General features: G+C 46.1%; 2 protein-coding genes across 3 annotated transcripts; one reads left to right on the top strand and one right to left on the bottom strand.

Moving 5' to 3' along the window:
* Positions 1-1,972: 1,972 nt before the first annotated feature.
* LOC128453059 (uncharacterized) lies at positions 1,973-4,212 on the bottom strand. The gene is made up of 4 exons (XM_053435700.1): positions 3,998-4,212; positions 3,761-3,910; positions 2,758-2,930; positions 1,973-2,681 (listed from the first exon to the last, which is right to left on the bottom strand). Exons 1-4 carry the CDS (start codon positions 4,189-4,191, stop codon positions 2,245-2,247), a joined length of 954 nt encoding a protein of 317 aa, XP_053291675.1. The 5' UTR covers positions 4,192-4,212; the 3' UTR covers positions 1,973-2,244.
* A 7,341-nt stretch (positions 4,213-11,553) lies between these two features.
* On the top strand, positions 11,554-17,511 carry thumpd2 (THUMP domain containing 2). Of its 2 annotated transcripts, none has more exons than XM_053435695.1 (11): positions 11,554-11,731; positions 12,586-12,724; positions 13,031-13,558; positions 13,656-13,792; positions 14,282-14,359; positions 14,441-14,493; positions 14,795-14,882; positions 15,224-15,295; positions 15,587-15,701; positions 16,439-16,559; positions 17,070-17,511. In XM_053435695.1, the coding sequence occupies exons 1-11, from the start codon at positions 11,621-11,623 to the stop codon at positions 17,386-17,388; spliced, it is 1,761 nt and encodes a 586-aa protein (XP_053291670.1). In that variant the 5' UTR covers positions 11,554-11,620; the 3' UTR covers positions 17,389-17,511. The 2 variants fall into 2 exon arrangements, with proteins under 2 accessions (XP_053291670.1, XP_053291671.1); XM_053435696.1 differs by having other exon boundaries at positions 11,558-11,731; positions 13,662-13,792; positions 17,070-17,502.
* The last annotated feature ends 202 nt before the right edge of the window (positions 17,512-17,713 follow it).

Here is a 17,713-nt window from a genome sequence, read left to right as displayed (position 1 = left end):
GTCCTCCTCTGTTTGACGCAGACACATACACACAGACACACACACACACACAGACACACACACTCGACAGCAGGTTACTCACTGTGTGTGCGGTGGCTCCCTGCTGAGAGGCTGTGGGCGGCGTGATGTCCAGTTACTGTGGTGATTTTCTGTTGCCTCGCGACGCATTCACTACAATCAACTGCAGTATCCAGGCACACACACACAGACACACACACACAGACACACACAGACACACACAGACACACACAGAAACACACAGACACACAGATACACACACACTGTAACATGCTCTCGATTACACGTGCACACAGCTCCAGACACGCGGGCTCTTGACCTCACCCACAGGATCACAGGCCTTCAGGTAGTTAACCTTCTCTAAGGAGCTCGGAGCCTCGTCTCTACGTGGGAGACGCTCTCTGAACCTTTGTCCACGAACGTCCCCGAGGGAGGAAGACGGAGCGAGAGGACACCAGGAGGACGTAGAGAACTAGACGTCCTCCTGGTGTCCACAGAGGACGACCCTTCATTCAACCCCTCACTTCTATAAAAGCAGGTCACAGATCTATAAAAATCTCATCATCAAGTTTAAACACAGAACAAACTGAACCCTGTTGTGCTCACTGTGGTGTGTTCATGTTCATGTTGTGTAGACAAATTGGCAATAACATAAAAACTACGATAAATTTAAATCACTTATTTCATTATGACTTCATTTATCAGCTTGTTTCTGTTTAACTCGTGTTTATTTTGTGAAAACCCACAAAGAGACGTTCACATGTTTCCTCACAGCTCCAGTTGTATGTTTGTGTAGTTATAACTTTTCCTTTTGGATTCTTGTTATTCTGTATTTTTCAGTTTTGAAATGTTCTTTCTTGAGGTTTTTATTTTATTGATAAATCCATCTGAGTTTCTATACGAGTAATTGACCAGGACGAGTAATGGAGAGAGAGCAGTTTCGAAAGATCAGGAAGTAGATGAGCTGATTGTGTGTGTGTGTGTGTGTGTGTGTGTGTGTGTGTGTGTGTGTGTGTGTGTGTGTGTGTGTGTGTGTAAAGCCGGTCACATCTATGAAATAACAGTCAATTTAATCTTGACGGCCAGTGGGAGAGAACGGAGTGAGGGAGGAAGAGAATAAAAGAGTGAGAGAGTAATAACACCAATCAGACAGCATTAGCAGAGCAGAGACCAGTAATTGGAGCTGTGAAGTGTGACTCATCGACAGCAAGCGAGACCTCACACACACAGACACACACACACACACACACTAGTAACACACTTTCTTTCTGCACCATCTCTATCATGTCTTTTCTTTAAGTAACTCACACACAATATTTCCCGTCTCTTCACATGTTGTTCCTCACTTTTTTATTTCTCAAATTTAGACTCACATACACACTCTCTCTCTCTCTGACTCTTTCTCACACACTCACACCAACACACCCACGTGCAGAAGTCCACACACACACACTGGCTTGTTATCCACACATCGCTGCCAGCATCACTCTTCCTGTGCCGCTCGCCCACCTGCTGCAACACAACGCTGAGAGAGAAAGCATCTTTCAACCTTCCTGAGGGAGACGCACTCTAACAAGTGCAGACTCGCCTGTCACTCAAAATGTCCTTTCCCTCTCCACACGGGGACACGTGCAGGGGACGGACAGGTTGTTGTCCTGCTGGTGACCTTCTCCAGTCAGAGAAAAGTGTGATTGTCCAAATTAAATTCATTTTCTCAAAGATGTTTTTGTCGTTTTTCTCACTGTGTTCATGTTTTGGAGAAGTTTGGTTTTACAGTTATTTGATGTTATTAAAAACGGGGGGAAACATTATGATTGACAGCTGAGACTGACTCAAACCTGGTTGTGTCTGCAGGACCTCGATAAGCTTCTTCCATCTTTATTTACAGTCTATGGTTATAATTAGAAGAGTCTTGGTAAAATAGTTGTGAGCAAATGAGCGACTGAGTCGAGTATTAAGCTTCTTTACAAATAAATACTTTTATTATTAGATCTTCTAAAGATTTACCAGATATACTGATTTATTAAATATAGTTGTTTGGGTTCATATTTAGACAGAGCTGATCATCTTGCAGTCGAGCTGCTCTTCACCTCCTCTCAGCCTCACGTTCAGCCCCTCTACATCTTCCTCAGTCCTGTGCTTCACCAGTGATGAACGGTTTCTGAGTTCCTCTTCAGTGCTGAGCGGACATCTTGTAATATGGCTGCTGGCCGGTGTCCATTGCTTCTATGTGCTTGACGCTCCCTGATAGAGACTTTCCTCCGGCTGCGTCTCTCTGATGCTCAGTTGCAAACTTTCATCTCTTTGATCGAGTTCCTTCATCTCCTCTCCTCTTCCTCTTCCTCTCCTCTCAGTCTCGTCTTGTTTATCACCTCTGGCTCTGTCCACTCGCTGCTCTACATGTCCTCCCTCTGCCGGCTCTGTAGGACGCCTCCCGTCGCCTCCTTCCTCCTCGTGTCCCCCCCCCCCGGGCTGGTCTGTGGATCCTGGTTGAGATGTTAGCAGATGCTCGCTGGTCCTGTTGAAGTAGCTCTGCAGCTCGGCCACAGGTCCCTCATCAGAGAACAGACGCTCCAAATAGGCCTGGGCGTATTGATCTGAGGTGATCAGGTCCAGGTTCATGGAGGAGGTCACAGAGGAACCGTCAGCTCTCCTTCTTCTCCCTGGAAAGTTCAGCTCAGTTCAGTTAGATGCAACTTGACAGAGATTGTGAGAAGTTTTCTTTAAAACAACCTCCACCTGCTTCTGTCTCCAAGGTGGACAGAGGCAGCGTCACGCTCCTCCCTGTCTCTCTGTCCGTCACAGTGAGGCCCGTCATGGATCCCTCCTCTGGCATCTCGTTGGAGGGGTCACATGACGCAGACAGACCCCCCCGACATTTCACCACACACACTGTGTTGGACTTATACCTCCTGTAAGAAGAGATTCAAAACAGATCAGAAAACGTTTAGTTATTTTACTACAAATTCATATTTATGCATTGAGACAGAAACGTTGATCATTGCAATATCACGGTTATAACATGTTAGTCACACAGACAGTTTGTCCTTTATGAGGAGCCCACGATACACGTGCTCGACCAATCACAAGTGAGTCTCAGCTGTCAATCATGTTTCTCCTCTTTTTTGTAACTTCAAACCAAAATAGAACAAATACCAGTTTGATAAAAACGACCTGAAATGACAGAAACCAATCGTTAACAAAATGGATTTAACCTGTACTTTGACTTTGGCCCATGATGTTATACTGCAGCCAGCCACCAGGGGGCCATCAAGATGTTGTGGCTTCACTTTTGAGGAGCTGTCATATCGTCCATCTTTAAATAATGTTTGCATGGCTTCTGTGTGTCGGTCACAAAATGTAAACGCTCTCTGACTTTCATTTATTTCCCATTTCATTCCCACATTGTTGATTATTTCCCGTTTGCAGCCGTCTCCTGTTCGACAGGAAGTGTTCTCCGTCTGCAGCGAGTGGAGATCTGATCTGGAGACAGATCAACTTCCTGTGAGTTCTCTCTGTGATAACCGGAGCCGACAGGGAAGCTGGTGGAGCAGCAGACAGCCGGGTCCTGAGCGGCTGTTTGTATTTGTTCCTCCTACACACTGCAGAACAGAACGCACACTACCTGTTCTGTGAGTGGAATATAAATATATAAATATACATATATATATACACATAAACCCCACAAAGCCGTTATGCCGTGGACAAGCAGGCGGGGGAGGTGCTGCTGGCAGGATGTTACCTGTAAGCAGGGATGATCTGGGTGAGGTCCTCCTGGTACTGCTCCAGCGCCGCCCTCGCCGCCCGGGGCGCCCCCCCCCCTTCCAGTCCGGCCAGGTGAACCAGCATCTGGGTGTGGAACGCTGCTGCACTGGCCCAATGCCTCAGGGACCTGGAGGAGGAAGCAGCGTGAGGACTTGTCCTGCTACGTCCAACTATCAAGGACTTGACCCTCGTCTTCATCAACCCCCCCCCTTACCTGGAGTCACAGTCCCCCCCCAGCAGGCAGGTCTTCAGCTGGGTGAGGCTGAGGCTGAGCTGCCCCTCCAGGCGGACGGCGTCCTGGATCAGCTTGTCTCTGTCGCTCAGGTTGATCCTGCAGCGCTTCAGGTACTCCTCCATCACCTCCTGCAGCTCCCCCACCCTCTGCAGGAGGAACAAGCTCCAACACATCAACTGATGAAGAACCCTCCATCACCTCCTGCAGCTCCCCCACCCTCTGCAGGAGGAACAAGCTCCAACACATCAACTGAAGAAGAACCCTCCATCACCTCCTGCAGCTCCCCCACCCTCTGCAGGAGGAACAAGCTCCAACACATCAACTGATGAAGAACCCTCCATCACCTCCTGCTGCTCCCCCACCCTCTGCAGGAGGAACAAGCTCCAACACATCAACTGATGAAGAACCCTCCATCACCTCCTGCTGCTCCCCCACCCTCTGCAGGAGGAACAAGCTCCAACACATCAACTGATGAAGAACCCTCCATCGACTCCTGCAGCTCCCCCACCCTCTGCAGGAGGAACAAGCTCCAACACATCAACTGATGAAGAACCCTCCATCACCTCCTGCAGCTCCCCCACCCTCTGCAGGAGGAACAAGCTCCAACACATCAACTGAAGAAGAACCCTCCATCACCTCCTGCAGCTCCCCCACCCTCTGCAGGAGGAACAAGCTCCAATACATCAACTGAAGAAGAACCCTCCCCCACCTCCTGCAGCTCCCCCACCCTCTGCAGGAGGAACAAGCTCCAATACATCAACTGAAGAAGAACCCTCCATCACCTCCTGCAGCTCCCCCACCGTCTGCAGGAGGAACAAGCTCCAACACATCAACTGAAGAAGAACCCTCCATCACCTCCTGCAGCTCCCCCACCCTCTGCAGGAGGAACAAGCTCCAACACATCAACTGATGAAGAACCCTCCATCACCTCCTGCAGCTCCCCCACCCTCTGCAGGAGGAACAAGCTCCAACACATCAACTGATGAAGAACCCTCCATCACCTCCTGCAGCTCCCCCACCCTCTGCAGGAGGAACAAGCTCCAACACATCAACTGAAGAAGAACCCTCCATCACCTCCTGCAGCTCCCCCACCCTCTGCAGGAGGAACAAGCTCCAACACATCAACTGAAGAAGAACCCTCCATCACCTCCTGCAGCTCCCCCACCCTCTGCAGGAGGAACAAGCTCCAACACATCAACTGAAGAAGAACCCTCCATCACCTCCTGCAGCTCCCCCACCCTCTGCAGGAGGAACAAGCTCCAACACATCAACTGAAGAAGAACCCTCCATCACCTCCTGCAGCTCCCCCACCCTCTGCAGGAGGAACAAGTTCAACACATCAACTGAAGAAGAACCCTCCATCACCTCCTGTAGCTCCCCCACCCTCTGCAGGAGGAACAAGCTCCAACACATCAACTGAAGAAGAACCCTCCATCACCTCCTGCAGCTCCCCCACCCTCTGCAGGAGGAACAAGTTCAACACATCAACTGAAGAAGAACCCTCCATCACCTCCTGTAGCTCCCCCACCCTCTGCAGGAGGAACAAGCTCCAACACATCAACTGAAGAAGAACCCTCCATCACCTCCTGCAGCTCCCCCACCCTCTGCAGGAGGAACAAGCTCCAACACATCAACTGAAGAAGAACCCTCCATCACCTCCTGCAGCTCCCCCACCCTCTGCAGGAGGAACAAGCTCCAACACATCAACTGAAGAAGAACCCTCCATCACCTCCTGCAGCTCCCCCACCCTCTGCAGGAGGAACAAGCTCCAACACATCAACTGAAGAAGAACCCTCCATCACCTCCTGTCGCACTTCAGCACTTCCTGAATCTTTTTAAACACTTTTTTAATGACTTGGAGCAATAACTTGTTTTTTTATTACTGTTACAAACTCCCGTCTTTCTGTGACATCACAGTCTCACCTGGCCCGACCCGGCTGACTTCCCTTTCCCCCCCGACGCCCGTCTCGATGACGTGTAGGCCATGTCCATCACCATGGTGACCACCAGTCCCACCAACCCAGCCAGGCGCGGCTCATCGGAGAAGGTCGTCAATCGGCCAATCAGATCCCTCAGGTAGGCGGGCGCCCGGTTCCCAATGTCGCCCTGCAGCTGGGGGGGGGGGGCAGAAACATTCATGACTCCAGCTCAGTGAGGAGATTTCTCTTCCTTCACTTCTTCATCATCACGTTGGTCCATTGATTTCTTTACTTTAGTGAAACAGGTCGAAACATGAACCTGCTCAGGTGCTGATACTCTACATGTCCTGATGTGATTATTATTATGATTCCTGGTTCCATATTCTGGTAAATCACAAGATGATATTTACATGAAACTCTTCATCTGGTTAATATTCGTTTCAATGTACACGTGTTCTGTTTCTGTTCATAACCAGAATTATCACCGCTCACACGCCGTCATGCTTTTTGAAAAGATAATCTTATCAACCTCTCTCAGTTGCTGCTGGAGGCGGTCCTGGGGGTCGAACCTCTCGTGCTGATTGGCCAAGAGGAGCGGGTGCACCACTCCCAGGTCGGGCACAGCTCCGCCCTCCAGCATGGCGCTGAAGAGGAGGGAGCCGAGGGCGTCCTTCACCTGAGCACACTCTTCATCTGAGGAGAACAGCTGGCCCATGATGGGGGGTGTGTGTGTCTGTGTGTGTGTAGTTGTTTGTGTGTGTGTTGGTTGACAACCAGGAGAGAACTCTTCATCGATGGCAGCATCTGATGAAGAAGAGGAGTTAAACTGCAGTTAATACAGTGTGTAATCAAACCTCAGACATTGAGCTAATATTGAACCACACAAATTATATAATGAATATGACTAAACAAATGTAATTATGTGCTTTCCTCTTTATGCACAACACAGGATATTTAATAAATTAAAGGGATTAACACACGTGGTGAATCATGGTCTATCTGACACAGAGCAGGTCTTTAATTCATCACGTGAACATGAACCTTATGAATCCATAACAACACAACACGAGCCAACCTGCCACTTCTCAGTCTGAGTCTCTCTTCCTGCTGCTCTTCTTCTTCACCCCTCCTCTTCCTCCTCTTCCTCCCCTGCACATCCTGCTGCAGAGATGAATCAAGACGACACAGCAGCGGCACGAAGCTCAGCAGCAAAGCTACAGCTCCCCCTAGCGGCAGGGAGAAGCCAATGCAGCTGCTCTGAGAGAGGAGGAACCCTGAAGCTGCTTCCAGATCTGTTATTCAGATAAATGGAGCAGTGGCCTCGTGTGGTGTCGAGTTTCTTCACGTGGGGATCTGGGATTTAATAAGAGAGAGTTCTTTGTTAACTGGGACGAGGGCCTGTGCACCGTCAGGCCTCCGAGTGTCTTGGCTGAAGGAACCTGTTCCTCAGGTGAATGTGGAGGAAACGTCTGAGAGCTTCCTTCACATGGGAACCTGTCTCCCTCCTCTCCAGTGACCTCCAGCTTCCTCCACATGGGAACCTGTCTCCCTCCTCTCCAGTGACCTCCAGCTTCCTCCACATGGGAACCTGTCTCCCTCCTCTCCAGTGACCTCCAGCTGCTGGTGGCATCTTGTGTGGCATCTGTGCAAAGCTCTTCTGTGTCAGGAGGATGTAATGTTGCAACACAGATAAAGGTGGATGAGTGAAGTTTAAGATTAGATTAGATTAGATTGAACTTTATTTTCATTGCACAGTACAAGTTCATATTCAACGAAATGCAGTTTAGCATCTAACCAGAAGTGCAAAAAAAGGCAGTTAAAGTGCAGAGTATTGTGCATAGTGGAATATGAAAATAAATAGGAAGTACAGTTAGAAATATAAGTGGAATATGAACAGTATTAAGAGGTAAGTATGATATAAGAATGAAGTGGGTCACTTATTGTTAATCATTGTTTCCCTCATCAGTCTATCGTGAGTTTAGCATCTATCAGCTCATTGTTTGGGTTTTATTCAAATAAAGACGACAAAAGTTGAGCCAAAACATCTGGATCTGCCCCTGGTGGTTGGCAGAGGTAATGGTAATGAACTGTGCCTCCTCCTTGTTAGTGGATGGGACATGGAGCAAACTGAACAGTCATAGTTGGTTGTTAGGAAGTTGTTATTCAGTGAAGTAGCAGCAGCTCAGGTTGTTATGAAGGTGGAACTACTGCACTGAGATCAGCCGAGTGATGAATGGTTCCTCCTTCACGGCTCCACTTCCCTGCAGAGCGTCTTCCCAGCACCAGACGAGCCGCACTGGCTGAGAACCAGTCGACCGCTCCACGGAACCAGAAGGAGGACGATAACACGTTCTGACGCACGGCAGCAGAACAGATGTGTGGAGGTCACGACGGCTGGATTCCAAGTGGCTCACGGCTGCTTTAGAAAGAGTTTATCATTGAAATGAATTAAATGGATATTGAAAATCAGTGGATTATAAATTCGGTTAATTACATTTTTGGGAAGATGGATTAAAATAACACAAAATATGTTCTGAGATTTTCATGTAGGACAAAATCACATTAAAGGGGGAATTATACACATTTAAAAGTATAATTATGTGTGTTATGGGTGAGTTAGTGTTGATAATGATAAACTGACGTTAATCAAAAACTAAAAACCTTGATAAACCAAACACACATCTTTCCTGGTTTCTGTCTCTTCGTGCATCTTTCTCTCCAGTTTCCAGACGGCTGCTCTTTCCCATTTCTCTGGTTATTGTTGATTTTGATGGTTTCTGTCAGTTTGATGCAGTGTTAACTGGTTTGAGTTCTGCAGCTGGGAGAGGATCTGTCTCTCTCTCTCTCTCTCTCTCTCTCTCTCTCCCTCTCCCTCTCTCCCTCTCTCCCTCTCCCTCTCTCTCTCTCTCTCTCTCTCCCTCTCCCTCTCCCTCTCCCTCCCTCTATCTCTCTCCATGGATCCTGAGCCTGTCGACACACTTCACACTCCTCTGAGAGGCAGCAAATATTTCAATGTGCTCACGTTACCAACATACACACACACATCAACACACAGTGATGGTAATATTAACACACACACACATAGTTAAGTGGTGGAGTCTCCCTGCTCTCGCTCTTTCTCTCCCTCTCTCGATTGCTCAGATTTCCTCTTTTTTATGCTTCTTCTCTTTGTTAAGGTTTAATTTCCATCTGACAGTGAAGTGTAGATGAAAGGAAAGAAAGAGAGGAGAAGGAACTGATGAAGGAAGAGGAGAGGAGAAGGAGACAGTAAAATAAAATAATAGAAGAGATGAATATAGATGAGATGAGAAGAATGACCAACCCACCGTGAAGTCATTGGTTTATGAACTGTCTTTTCAAAGCCGTGAGGGGTTTTTTTTGGCCCTGTTTTGATTTATGGAAACCAGAAGTGACCATATTTGGTTTTTGTGTTTATCATTAACAGATCTTTACATTATTGTCTCATTTAAATCTCATCTGAAATCCACAGAAACTCAGTGAAGCCGACGCTGCACTGATCGGTCCGATGTGATGAAGTTGTAAAACAGAGCTTCTGTTTTTTGCCCTCCTCCATTAGATCTATTCATCCATTATTCTTCCCTCCCTCTCCCCCCCCCCCCCCCCCCCCCCCCCCCCTGTCTGCATTCATCCTCCTCTATCCGTTCATTTACGGGTGTGGAGGAGAATAAAAGCAAGTTTAATGTACAGTAATATATCATCTCATGGCCGGGCGCCAGACGGCATCCATTTTGTGCCTCTGTTGTGTTCACTTAGCAGCAGTGGGCCTAATTATTGCAAATGGCAGCTGTAGAAAGGAGTATTAATGTCTCCTTTCTACATGAATACATCCAATATTATGGGCTGATGAAAAGTGTAGTCGCAGGCGAAACTTTACACAGAGTGAACGAAGGGAAAGAGAAAAGCTGAAGTGCAAGGTAAGCCCCATAAATCCAACTTAATTTGTAATTAGATGTGTCCTGGACTAAAGGTGCAGTAATCACCATCCATCTCCCAGTGACACCATTCCTCTCCCAGTAAGACCATCTCTGGTCGGGATCATTATCTGACCCTGTTCTGACTGGAGATGAACAGAGAGAAGCAGAACTTTGTGGTTCTTTGAGTAATAACATGAGTTAAATGAACGATGAAGCCATTTCTCAAATGCATGTAATGTAGCGACGGATCATTTTCTTCTGTCAAACTCAGGAAACTAACGACGCATGAGTGAAACCAAATATGACTCACAAAAAACAATATCTTCACCGGAGCAACAACAGAAACATATTTATGATGGTTTCCACTTTAATCCATGTTCTGGATCTGAGGATTGAAAAGTTGATGGTTCACGACTTTGGTCCAGAATCAGTTTTCTCAGGAACCAGTGGATGAAATTTCATTGTCTCAACACGTGGTTAATGATGATGATATCATTTTTTTGACTTTTTAAAATGAACATCTGAATATGAAGAATCCATTTGGCAAAAAGTTCTAAACAAACATCTTCTTCTTAAAGGACATTTCTCTCATTTTTGGACTGGATGAAACGATTGTTGTGTGATTGTTGCTACTGTGAATATTGTATAATTAATATGTAAATGTTGTTGTGACTTCTGCTGGATTTGAAACTTGGATTCGTTAAGAACAAGTGGAATCGGGTGACTGCTGGTTTTCAGTTGTCAATTAGAGAAATGATTCGTTGATTCAAAGGAAATCAAATCCCCACTCACTGATGCAACATTACATCAATCCAAAGTAATATCTGTGTTTGCTGTCACATCAATATATTCTCTGATCATAATTCTTCATCATTACGATGGAGCTGCACAGACTTCAGGTCAGCGTCTGTCAGGTTCACAGCTCAGTGCAAGAGGCACAGGAACCTTCATCAACCAGGATGACGGGTCGTTAACGTGTGGGACTGAGGAAACACAAAGGTTTGAATGTGTCGGAGGAAAGATGGAGATTTAATGAGTGAAGTGTTGAGACAGAGAAGGAAGCGACTTCTCTGTGACTCCAACAAACAGGAAGTCAGAGTCGTGTAGAGGGACCTGTGCTGCTGGGCTTAGAACAGATCTCCTCCTGACTCTGAGGAACATCTGCTCCAAACAGCCTCCAGGTGTGTGTGTGTGTGTGTGTGTGTGTGTGTAAATGTGTGTGTGTGTGTGTGTGTGTGTGTGTGTGTGTGTGTGTGTGTGTGTGTGCGTGGGTGTAGGTGTGTGCGTGTGTGTAGGTGTGTGTCTCACTGAACCGGTGTGTATTAATATGCTCTGGCATTTATGCTGTTTTGCTGAAAGTTTAGTTGTTTGATATATGAATATATAACAAGAAATTATAATAAATACATATCCATCATAAAAATACAGTATTTAGTGAATTCATATGAGATCAAGTTATATAACTACTATTTGTATATAACTTGATGTCATATAATTTGACTATATACTGTAATATTTCTACATATATTTTATTTCATAATATTTTAATTGTATGTGTCAGATTGTTGCTGTTTATCAAAAATCACGTTTCCATCCAGTCGGTGGTCTGATGTTCTGGTGATAGAGCGCCCCCTGCTGGTCACAATGCGTTCCTGCACTCACCGGAGACCCACTTCCTGTTCCGGTGTAAACAAACGATCCAACATGGCGCCGCTCAGCAGCTCGCGGTGAGCACGTCGAGGATCGTGATGTCTGAGCCCGGTCGCGAGGCGGGGTGTGTTCGGTTCTTCTGCACCGCGGGCAGCGGGATGGAACCTTTCCTCACGGAGGAGCTGCGGAGGAAGCTGGAGGCGGAGGATGTGAGTGACGTCATGACAGCCTCCTCCACGAGCCCAGGGTGCTCAGCCTCTGATGATGATGTTTAATACTTTATAATACTTTATAATACTTTTAATACTTTATAATACTGATATGAAAACTAACTGTTCCAGGGTCTGTGAGCTGCTTGTTCCACTAGTTCAGGTTCAGAGAAAGTTTGAGAGCAACGACCTGTTCCAGATGTTTTCAGCTTCAAGATGATGATTGTAAAGAATGTTTTTAACTAATATTTATAAAAGTTTTTTCACTTCATAACCTTTTCATACAAACTACTACAGAGTACAAGGTGTAGATAATGTTCATACTCACAATTCACTCACAAAACTTGATCTGACCTGTGTGGATCAATAAAGTTTTATCTTATCTAATTAACTACTTGTAGCTAAACTTCAAAATGAAGTATTGACAGATATAGATATTGTGCAGAGTATAGAGTATAAATACATAAACATATGTGTATTTATAATTATAGAAGATTCTCTGTTGTGTGATATTCAGTTACATTAGTTAAATATCCAAATATTTGGCAGTAACATATTGAGCTGCAACAATTCCTTCATTGATTGATTAGTAGATTGACCATGAATTAACTTTTGGATCAATTGGCCTAACAAATCTATTAGTTTAGTCATTTTAAATATGTTTCCAGGTTCCTGTATGTGAGGATCAGTGCTGGACGATTATTATCTTCATAAATGTCAGATTGTATTTCTCTTCTCATGAGGTTAGGATGACTCTGCGTCTGTTACAGGCCTTTAATAATCCCATGTGACGGCCTGGTCCTGAAGCACGTGACCTGATGTGTTTCAGTTCTGACTGGTTGGACTCTGTGCAGGTGACTCAGCTCTCGGGGAAGGTGCTGTTCAGCTCGTCGGTGAGGATCCACAGCGTCGTGGAGCTGAAGGCTGCAGAGAGACTCTTCCTCCTGTTGAAGCACGAGTCTCCTCTGCAGCTCTCCTCCCTCAGCAGCTCAGGTACGAGCTCCACACATTCAAACACACACACATTCAAACACACACACACTCAAGTTAGTCTGGGATCTTAACACTCGTTTAATTTGAACCTGATTCTTCTTTTGGACATTTCAAAACACCACGGATTACTTGTTTTTCTAAATATAACCAGAAATATGTGATTCTAAGTAGATGAGCGTCCACAGATATCAATAATGAAGACGCTCTACATCACGTAAAGGAATCTCTCACAGTGAATCATAACTATCTTGCCGTTTAAGCCCTGATCATCTTTTTTAAGGTGACTTTTGATTTGTGATTTCACAGCCAAGGCCGCCGCTGAGCTGAAGTCCAGACTGCTGGGCGACCGGAAGCAGTGGAGCAGCGCCGCGTTGACGTGGAGTCGCCTGCAGGGGGAGCTCTCTCAAGGAAGAGGAGCCGCTGCCAACACGTCGAGCACCCCCAGGGGGAGAAGGAAAGAGGAGGGGAGAGGGAGTGAAGAACAGATGGAAGAGGAGAAATACTGCGATGGGAAGAGTGGAAAGAGTGGAAAGAGAGAAGGGGAACAGAGGGAAGAGGAAAGAGAGAGCAGGGGGCTGAGAGGAGGTGAAGAACAAGAGGAAGCACAGACTCTGGAGAAGAAGAGGAAACGAGAGATGAGCTGTGGAGTGGAAGAGCTGATACTGGAGAAAAGGATAAAGAGGAAGAACCACGAGGAGGCTGATGAGAAAGAGAGACAGGATGAAGATGATGAAGAGGAGAGGAGGATGATAAGTAGCAGAGGATCAGTGCAAAGTGGCAGCAGGAAGGAAAAGGACCGGGCAGAGGACGGCTCTGTGGAAAACATGGAACATGGTACAAATTACTTCATTGTTCATATCAGGATTAAAGTCCGACGTCTTTCAGTCTTTGCTGATTTCTCTGTTCCTCCTTTGTTCTCTGGTTCGTCTGGATTCAGTGAAACCAGCAGGAGAAGAAGATCAGAAACCAGCTCCGCTCAGCAGGATCCGTCCAGACATCACTTCCTCTGTCACGTTCCGGATCAGCTGCAAGTGCACGGGATCCGTGTCAAGACTCTTCAGCTCACAGGTGCAGGAAGTTACACACGCGTGACCAAGCCTGAGAAGACACAACCGGGGGAAAAACAAACCTCAAGATACAAATAATCCTCTGAGGCCATATCAATGATCATCACCATAAATGTTGTATTGATATTTCTTTTAATAACTCTAAAGCCTATTGCTCCTGAGTGAAGGTTGTGGTGTTATACTCACAAACAATCATTTGTTATATTGCTATTGATGAAAATAGTATTGGGATATTATTGGTAAATATTTTATTAGCCAGGCCTTGGTCAGATTATTGTCTCATTCAGATGAATGAACACAACAAAATACAGAAAACAGAGTTAGTTTGATGATTTGTGCAGAATTATGAGAATCTGTGGACAAACCATCAGATTATCGTTCCCACAGAGAACAGACCCACACACAGAAGCATCCTCATCAGCCAGAGGTTCAGAATCCATTAATAACTTTGTGTTAATGTAGATTCATATGAAACTTGTGTCTCACGCAGGAGGTGAGCAGAGTGATGGGAGTGGGATTGAGCCGAATGATGAACTGGAAGGTCGATCTGAAGAATCCACAGCTGGAGGTAGAACAGAACCATCCTGACTCTATGGATCATAGAATCATTATGGGATGGCTCAGATGGATGTGTTGTGTACTCCTGCAGGTGAATGTGTATCTGAGTGACGACCTGTGTCTGCTGGGGATTCCACTGAGCAGGTAACGCACTGGAACACTTCCCCTCCACTTCACACTGTGTTTACACCACGACACATTAATATCCTCTGTGTCTTTGTGTCTTTTCTCTGCTGCGAGTTCAGCTTTGTGTCTTTGTGTTGTTCCTCACTGCCGTGTGTCATCGCCAGTTTCTAGGATTCATTGAGGTTCTGTTGCCAGCCCGACTTGGCAGCCTGAACCCAGAATCCCTCCCCAGCAGAACCCTGACTCCCAGGAGAACCGTTGATTTACACAGGGTACTGGGAGACGGGTCTGTCCCTTATAGTGGTTTCCATTCCTGCAGGTTACCTCTGGCTCACCGCAGCTACATGAAGACCACGGGCCTGAGGTCCACGGTCGCCTGGGCCATGACGTCACTGGCTCAGATCCAGGTGCTGACTCTCACTCTGCTCTCTACTGTGGGACTGCTGCTCTATTATCTCTGTGCTTCTGATTATGTCTGAACATCTGGAGATATTAGTAACTTAGTGCTAGAGTTAAGGATCTTTATTTTGGTTATTGTAGCCATTTAAAGTTTGCATTAGTTTTATTAATCCATATTAAAAACCAAGGTGACTGTTCTGCCTTAAAGCTGCCCCCCCCGAAGCTTTCCTCATTCAACCTTTACTTTCTAAAAGTTTGTCGTCCACCACTCGACAGTCTGTGAAAGCATTTTGTTAAAGTCCCAGTGAAGCAGCTGAGTAACTGTAGTTGGTTCTGTCCGGTTCCTCAGCCGGGCTCCTGTGTCGTAGACCCGATGTGTGGAGTGGGAACCATCCTGATCGAAGCAGCACAGGAACACAGGGTGAGGACAGGAAACCACACGACACTGGGAAAAGGGAACTGTTGGATTGTGTTGTTGTTGACCTGGGTTGGATGTTAATGCAGAAAATTAAGATCAGTTCACTTTAGTTCAGTCTGTAGTTTATTTCCTCGTCACAGTTAGTGCATACTTTATATGATTTCATTCATCAGGGCCCAAGAACCTCCGGTGGGAGGCCCTACTGTATTTCCAAGGATTTGTATTTCTCAGAGGAGCTTGCAGGTGGAATAATAATATTATAAACTTACGTCTCGCTCTCCATGGGGTCCTCAGGCCGCCTGGTTCCTGGGCGTGGACATCGATGACAGACAGCTGCAGAAGGCCAATGAGAACATAGAGTTTGCAGAGTTGAGGACGAGGATTCAGCTGCTGAAAGCTTCGTCTATGGGTAAGACAACCTGCAACAAATAACCACCGGTATTATGTCAATTCTACGATGTAATGTAATGTAGTCATGTGTCATTAAATCATCTATATGTTGTTGAACAGACCTACAGTGTGTTTGGACTTGTACAGAACACGTGTGACTTTCTATGATGCTCCAAAGGTCAAAAGTCTGTGTCTGAAGTAGTTTAGTAAATCATATAGAATGACATCATTTAATGTTTGAAATATGAAATGCAGTAACTAAGAAAAAGACCGTCCCCTGTTTCCTCTTTATCTATTTTAACTATATTTCATATGAGAGGGAAAATGTGCAGATACACATACTAATAGCTCAAGTTAAAATGTGTTATTATTAAATTAGGAGCTGGAAAACGCTGACAGATCAAATCTTCAGTGTCTCAGAGAGATGGAGTTCAGGTGGAGATGCTCTTCACTCTGTGTGGAGCTGACGGTGGATTCTCAGTGTTGTGGACTCAGTGAGTGAGTGGTGAGAGTGAACCCTGCTGTCCTGTGTTAAATGACTTCTCTGCTCCTCGGCTCCTCTGCTCCTCTGCTCCTCGGCTCCTCGGCTCCTCGGCTCCTCGGCTCCTCTGCTTCTCTGCTCCTCGGCTCCTCGGCTCCTCGGCTCCTCGGCTCCTCTGCTCCTCGGCTCCTCGGCTCCTCGGCTCCTCGGCTCCTCTGCTCCTCGGCTCCTCGGCTCCTCGGCTCCTCGGCTCCTCGGCTCCTCTGCTCCTGCAGCGCTGCCTCTGCCCAGCGGCAGCGTCGATGCTCTGATCTGTGACCTCCCGTTCGGCAGGAAGTTTGGCACCAAAACCAACATGGCTGCCAACCTGCCAGTCATCGTCGCAGAGATGGAGAGGTGTGTTTCACCGTGTGTCGGTTTCTCTTGTTTCTCTCAGTGAATCAGAAGATGGAACCAGTTTGTGTGTGTGTGTTGCACGACACTATAGAAATACAATATTCTAAAGACTTAAAAAAAAGTCTGAAATTAGTTAAACATTACGTACCAGATGTTAAATACTTCTAGGTAGGTCCTTATAATGTTAACACTCATTAAACTCTACTATATCTATTAGCACCCAGTAATAAAACTACTAATAAAACCAGTATGGAACTGATGACTGTCCACAAACCAGTGTCAATAATTCTGGGACTCCATTATTCCTTCATATCTGTCGTACTTGACGTTGATCTTTAATTTCATTTGTTGTGTTCTAAAGAGGTCTTAAATTTAAACCCTGCTACTACAGTCCCAGTCTATCTGCTCGATGTGTTTGAGTATTTAATTTGATGTTGATATGTTTGTGTCGTTCTTCTTTCTTGTTTTAAATCAATAAGCACGTCTTTTATAAGTGTCCCATGTGTCCAGAGTCCTCCGTGTGGGTGGAGCTCTGGTTCTGCTCCTGAGTCCTCAGTTGTCCTTTCTCCTGAAAAAACTCCTGTCTCCAAAAGACCCGACGCCTCCGCCTGGATCCGAAGTCTGTCCATGTCCTCCACTGTCTTCTACAGAGCAGCAGACTGTCTCAACGCAGCCGGGAGTCAAACCCTCACCTCCCCAGGAGAGAGACACTCAGACTGGGCCGCAGCCGCCTCCCCCCCCCTCCTCTCTGAAGCACCACACTACTCTGAGAGTCAGTTTAGGAGCCATCGACGGACTCATCCACAAATATGTTAAAGTTGATGTTTGATCTGAGTTGATGGAAGTCTCTTTTTTTATACTTCTCTTTTTTACTTGCCAGGCTTTATTAAAACATGTGTATTTGATCCATGTTGTTTTTATTGTAAATTTCTTGAATAAATACACTTTTTTTTAAACAATGGTGAACTCTGATCTGTTTGAGTAAATCCTTCACCCATCTTCTTATTGTACATTTAACTTAACATTCATAACTTTATCTGGAAGTTGCTTGTGCTGCAGGTCTAAAGTTAAACAGACAGTTCCAGTTTGTCTCAGCCCTGTTTAACATCCTCATCCTGTCAGTGACACCTAGACCCAATAAATCCTATAAAGAT

This window comes from Pleuronectes platessa, chromosome 12 (genome assembly GCF_947347685.1).
Source record: "Pleuronectes platessa chromosome 12, fPlePla1.1, whole genome shotgun sequence".
Lineage (NCBI taxonomy): Eukaryota > Metazoa > Chordata > Actinopteri > Pleuronectiformes > Pleuronectidae > Pleuronectes > Pleuronectes platessa.
Note: the sequence above shows the minus strand (reverse complement) of the source record. Positions and strands in the feature narration are given on the sequence as shown.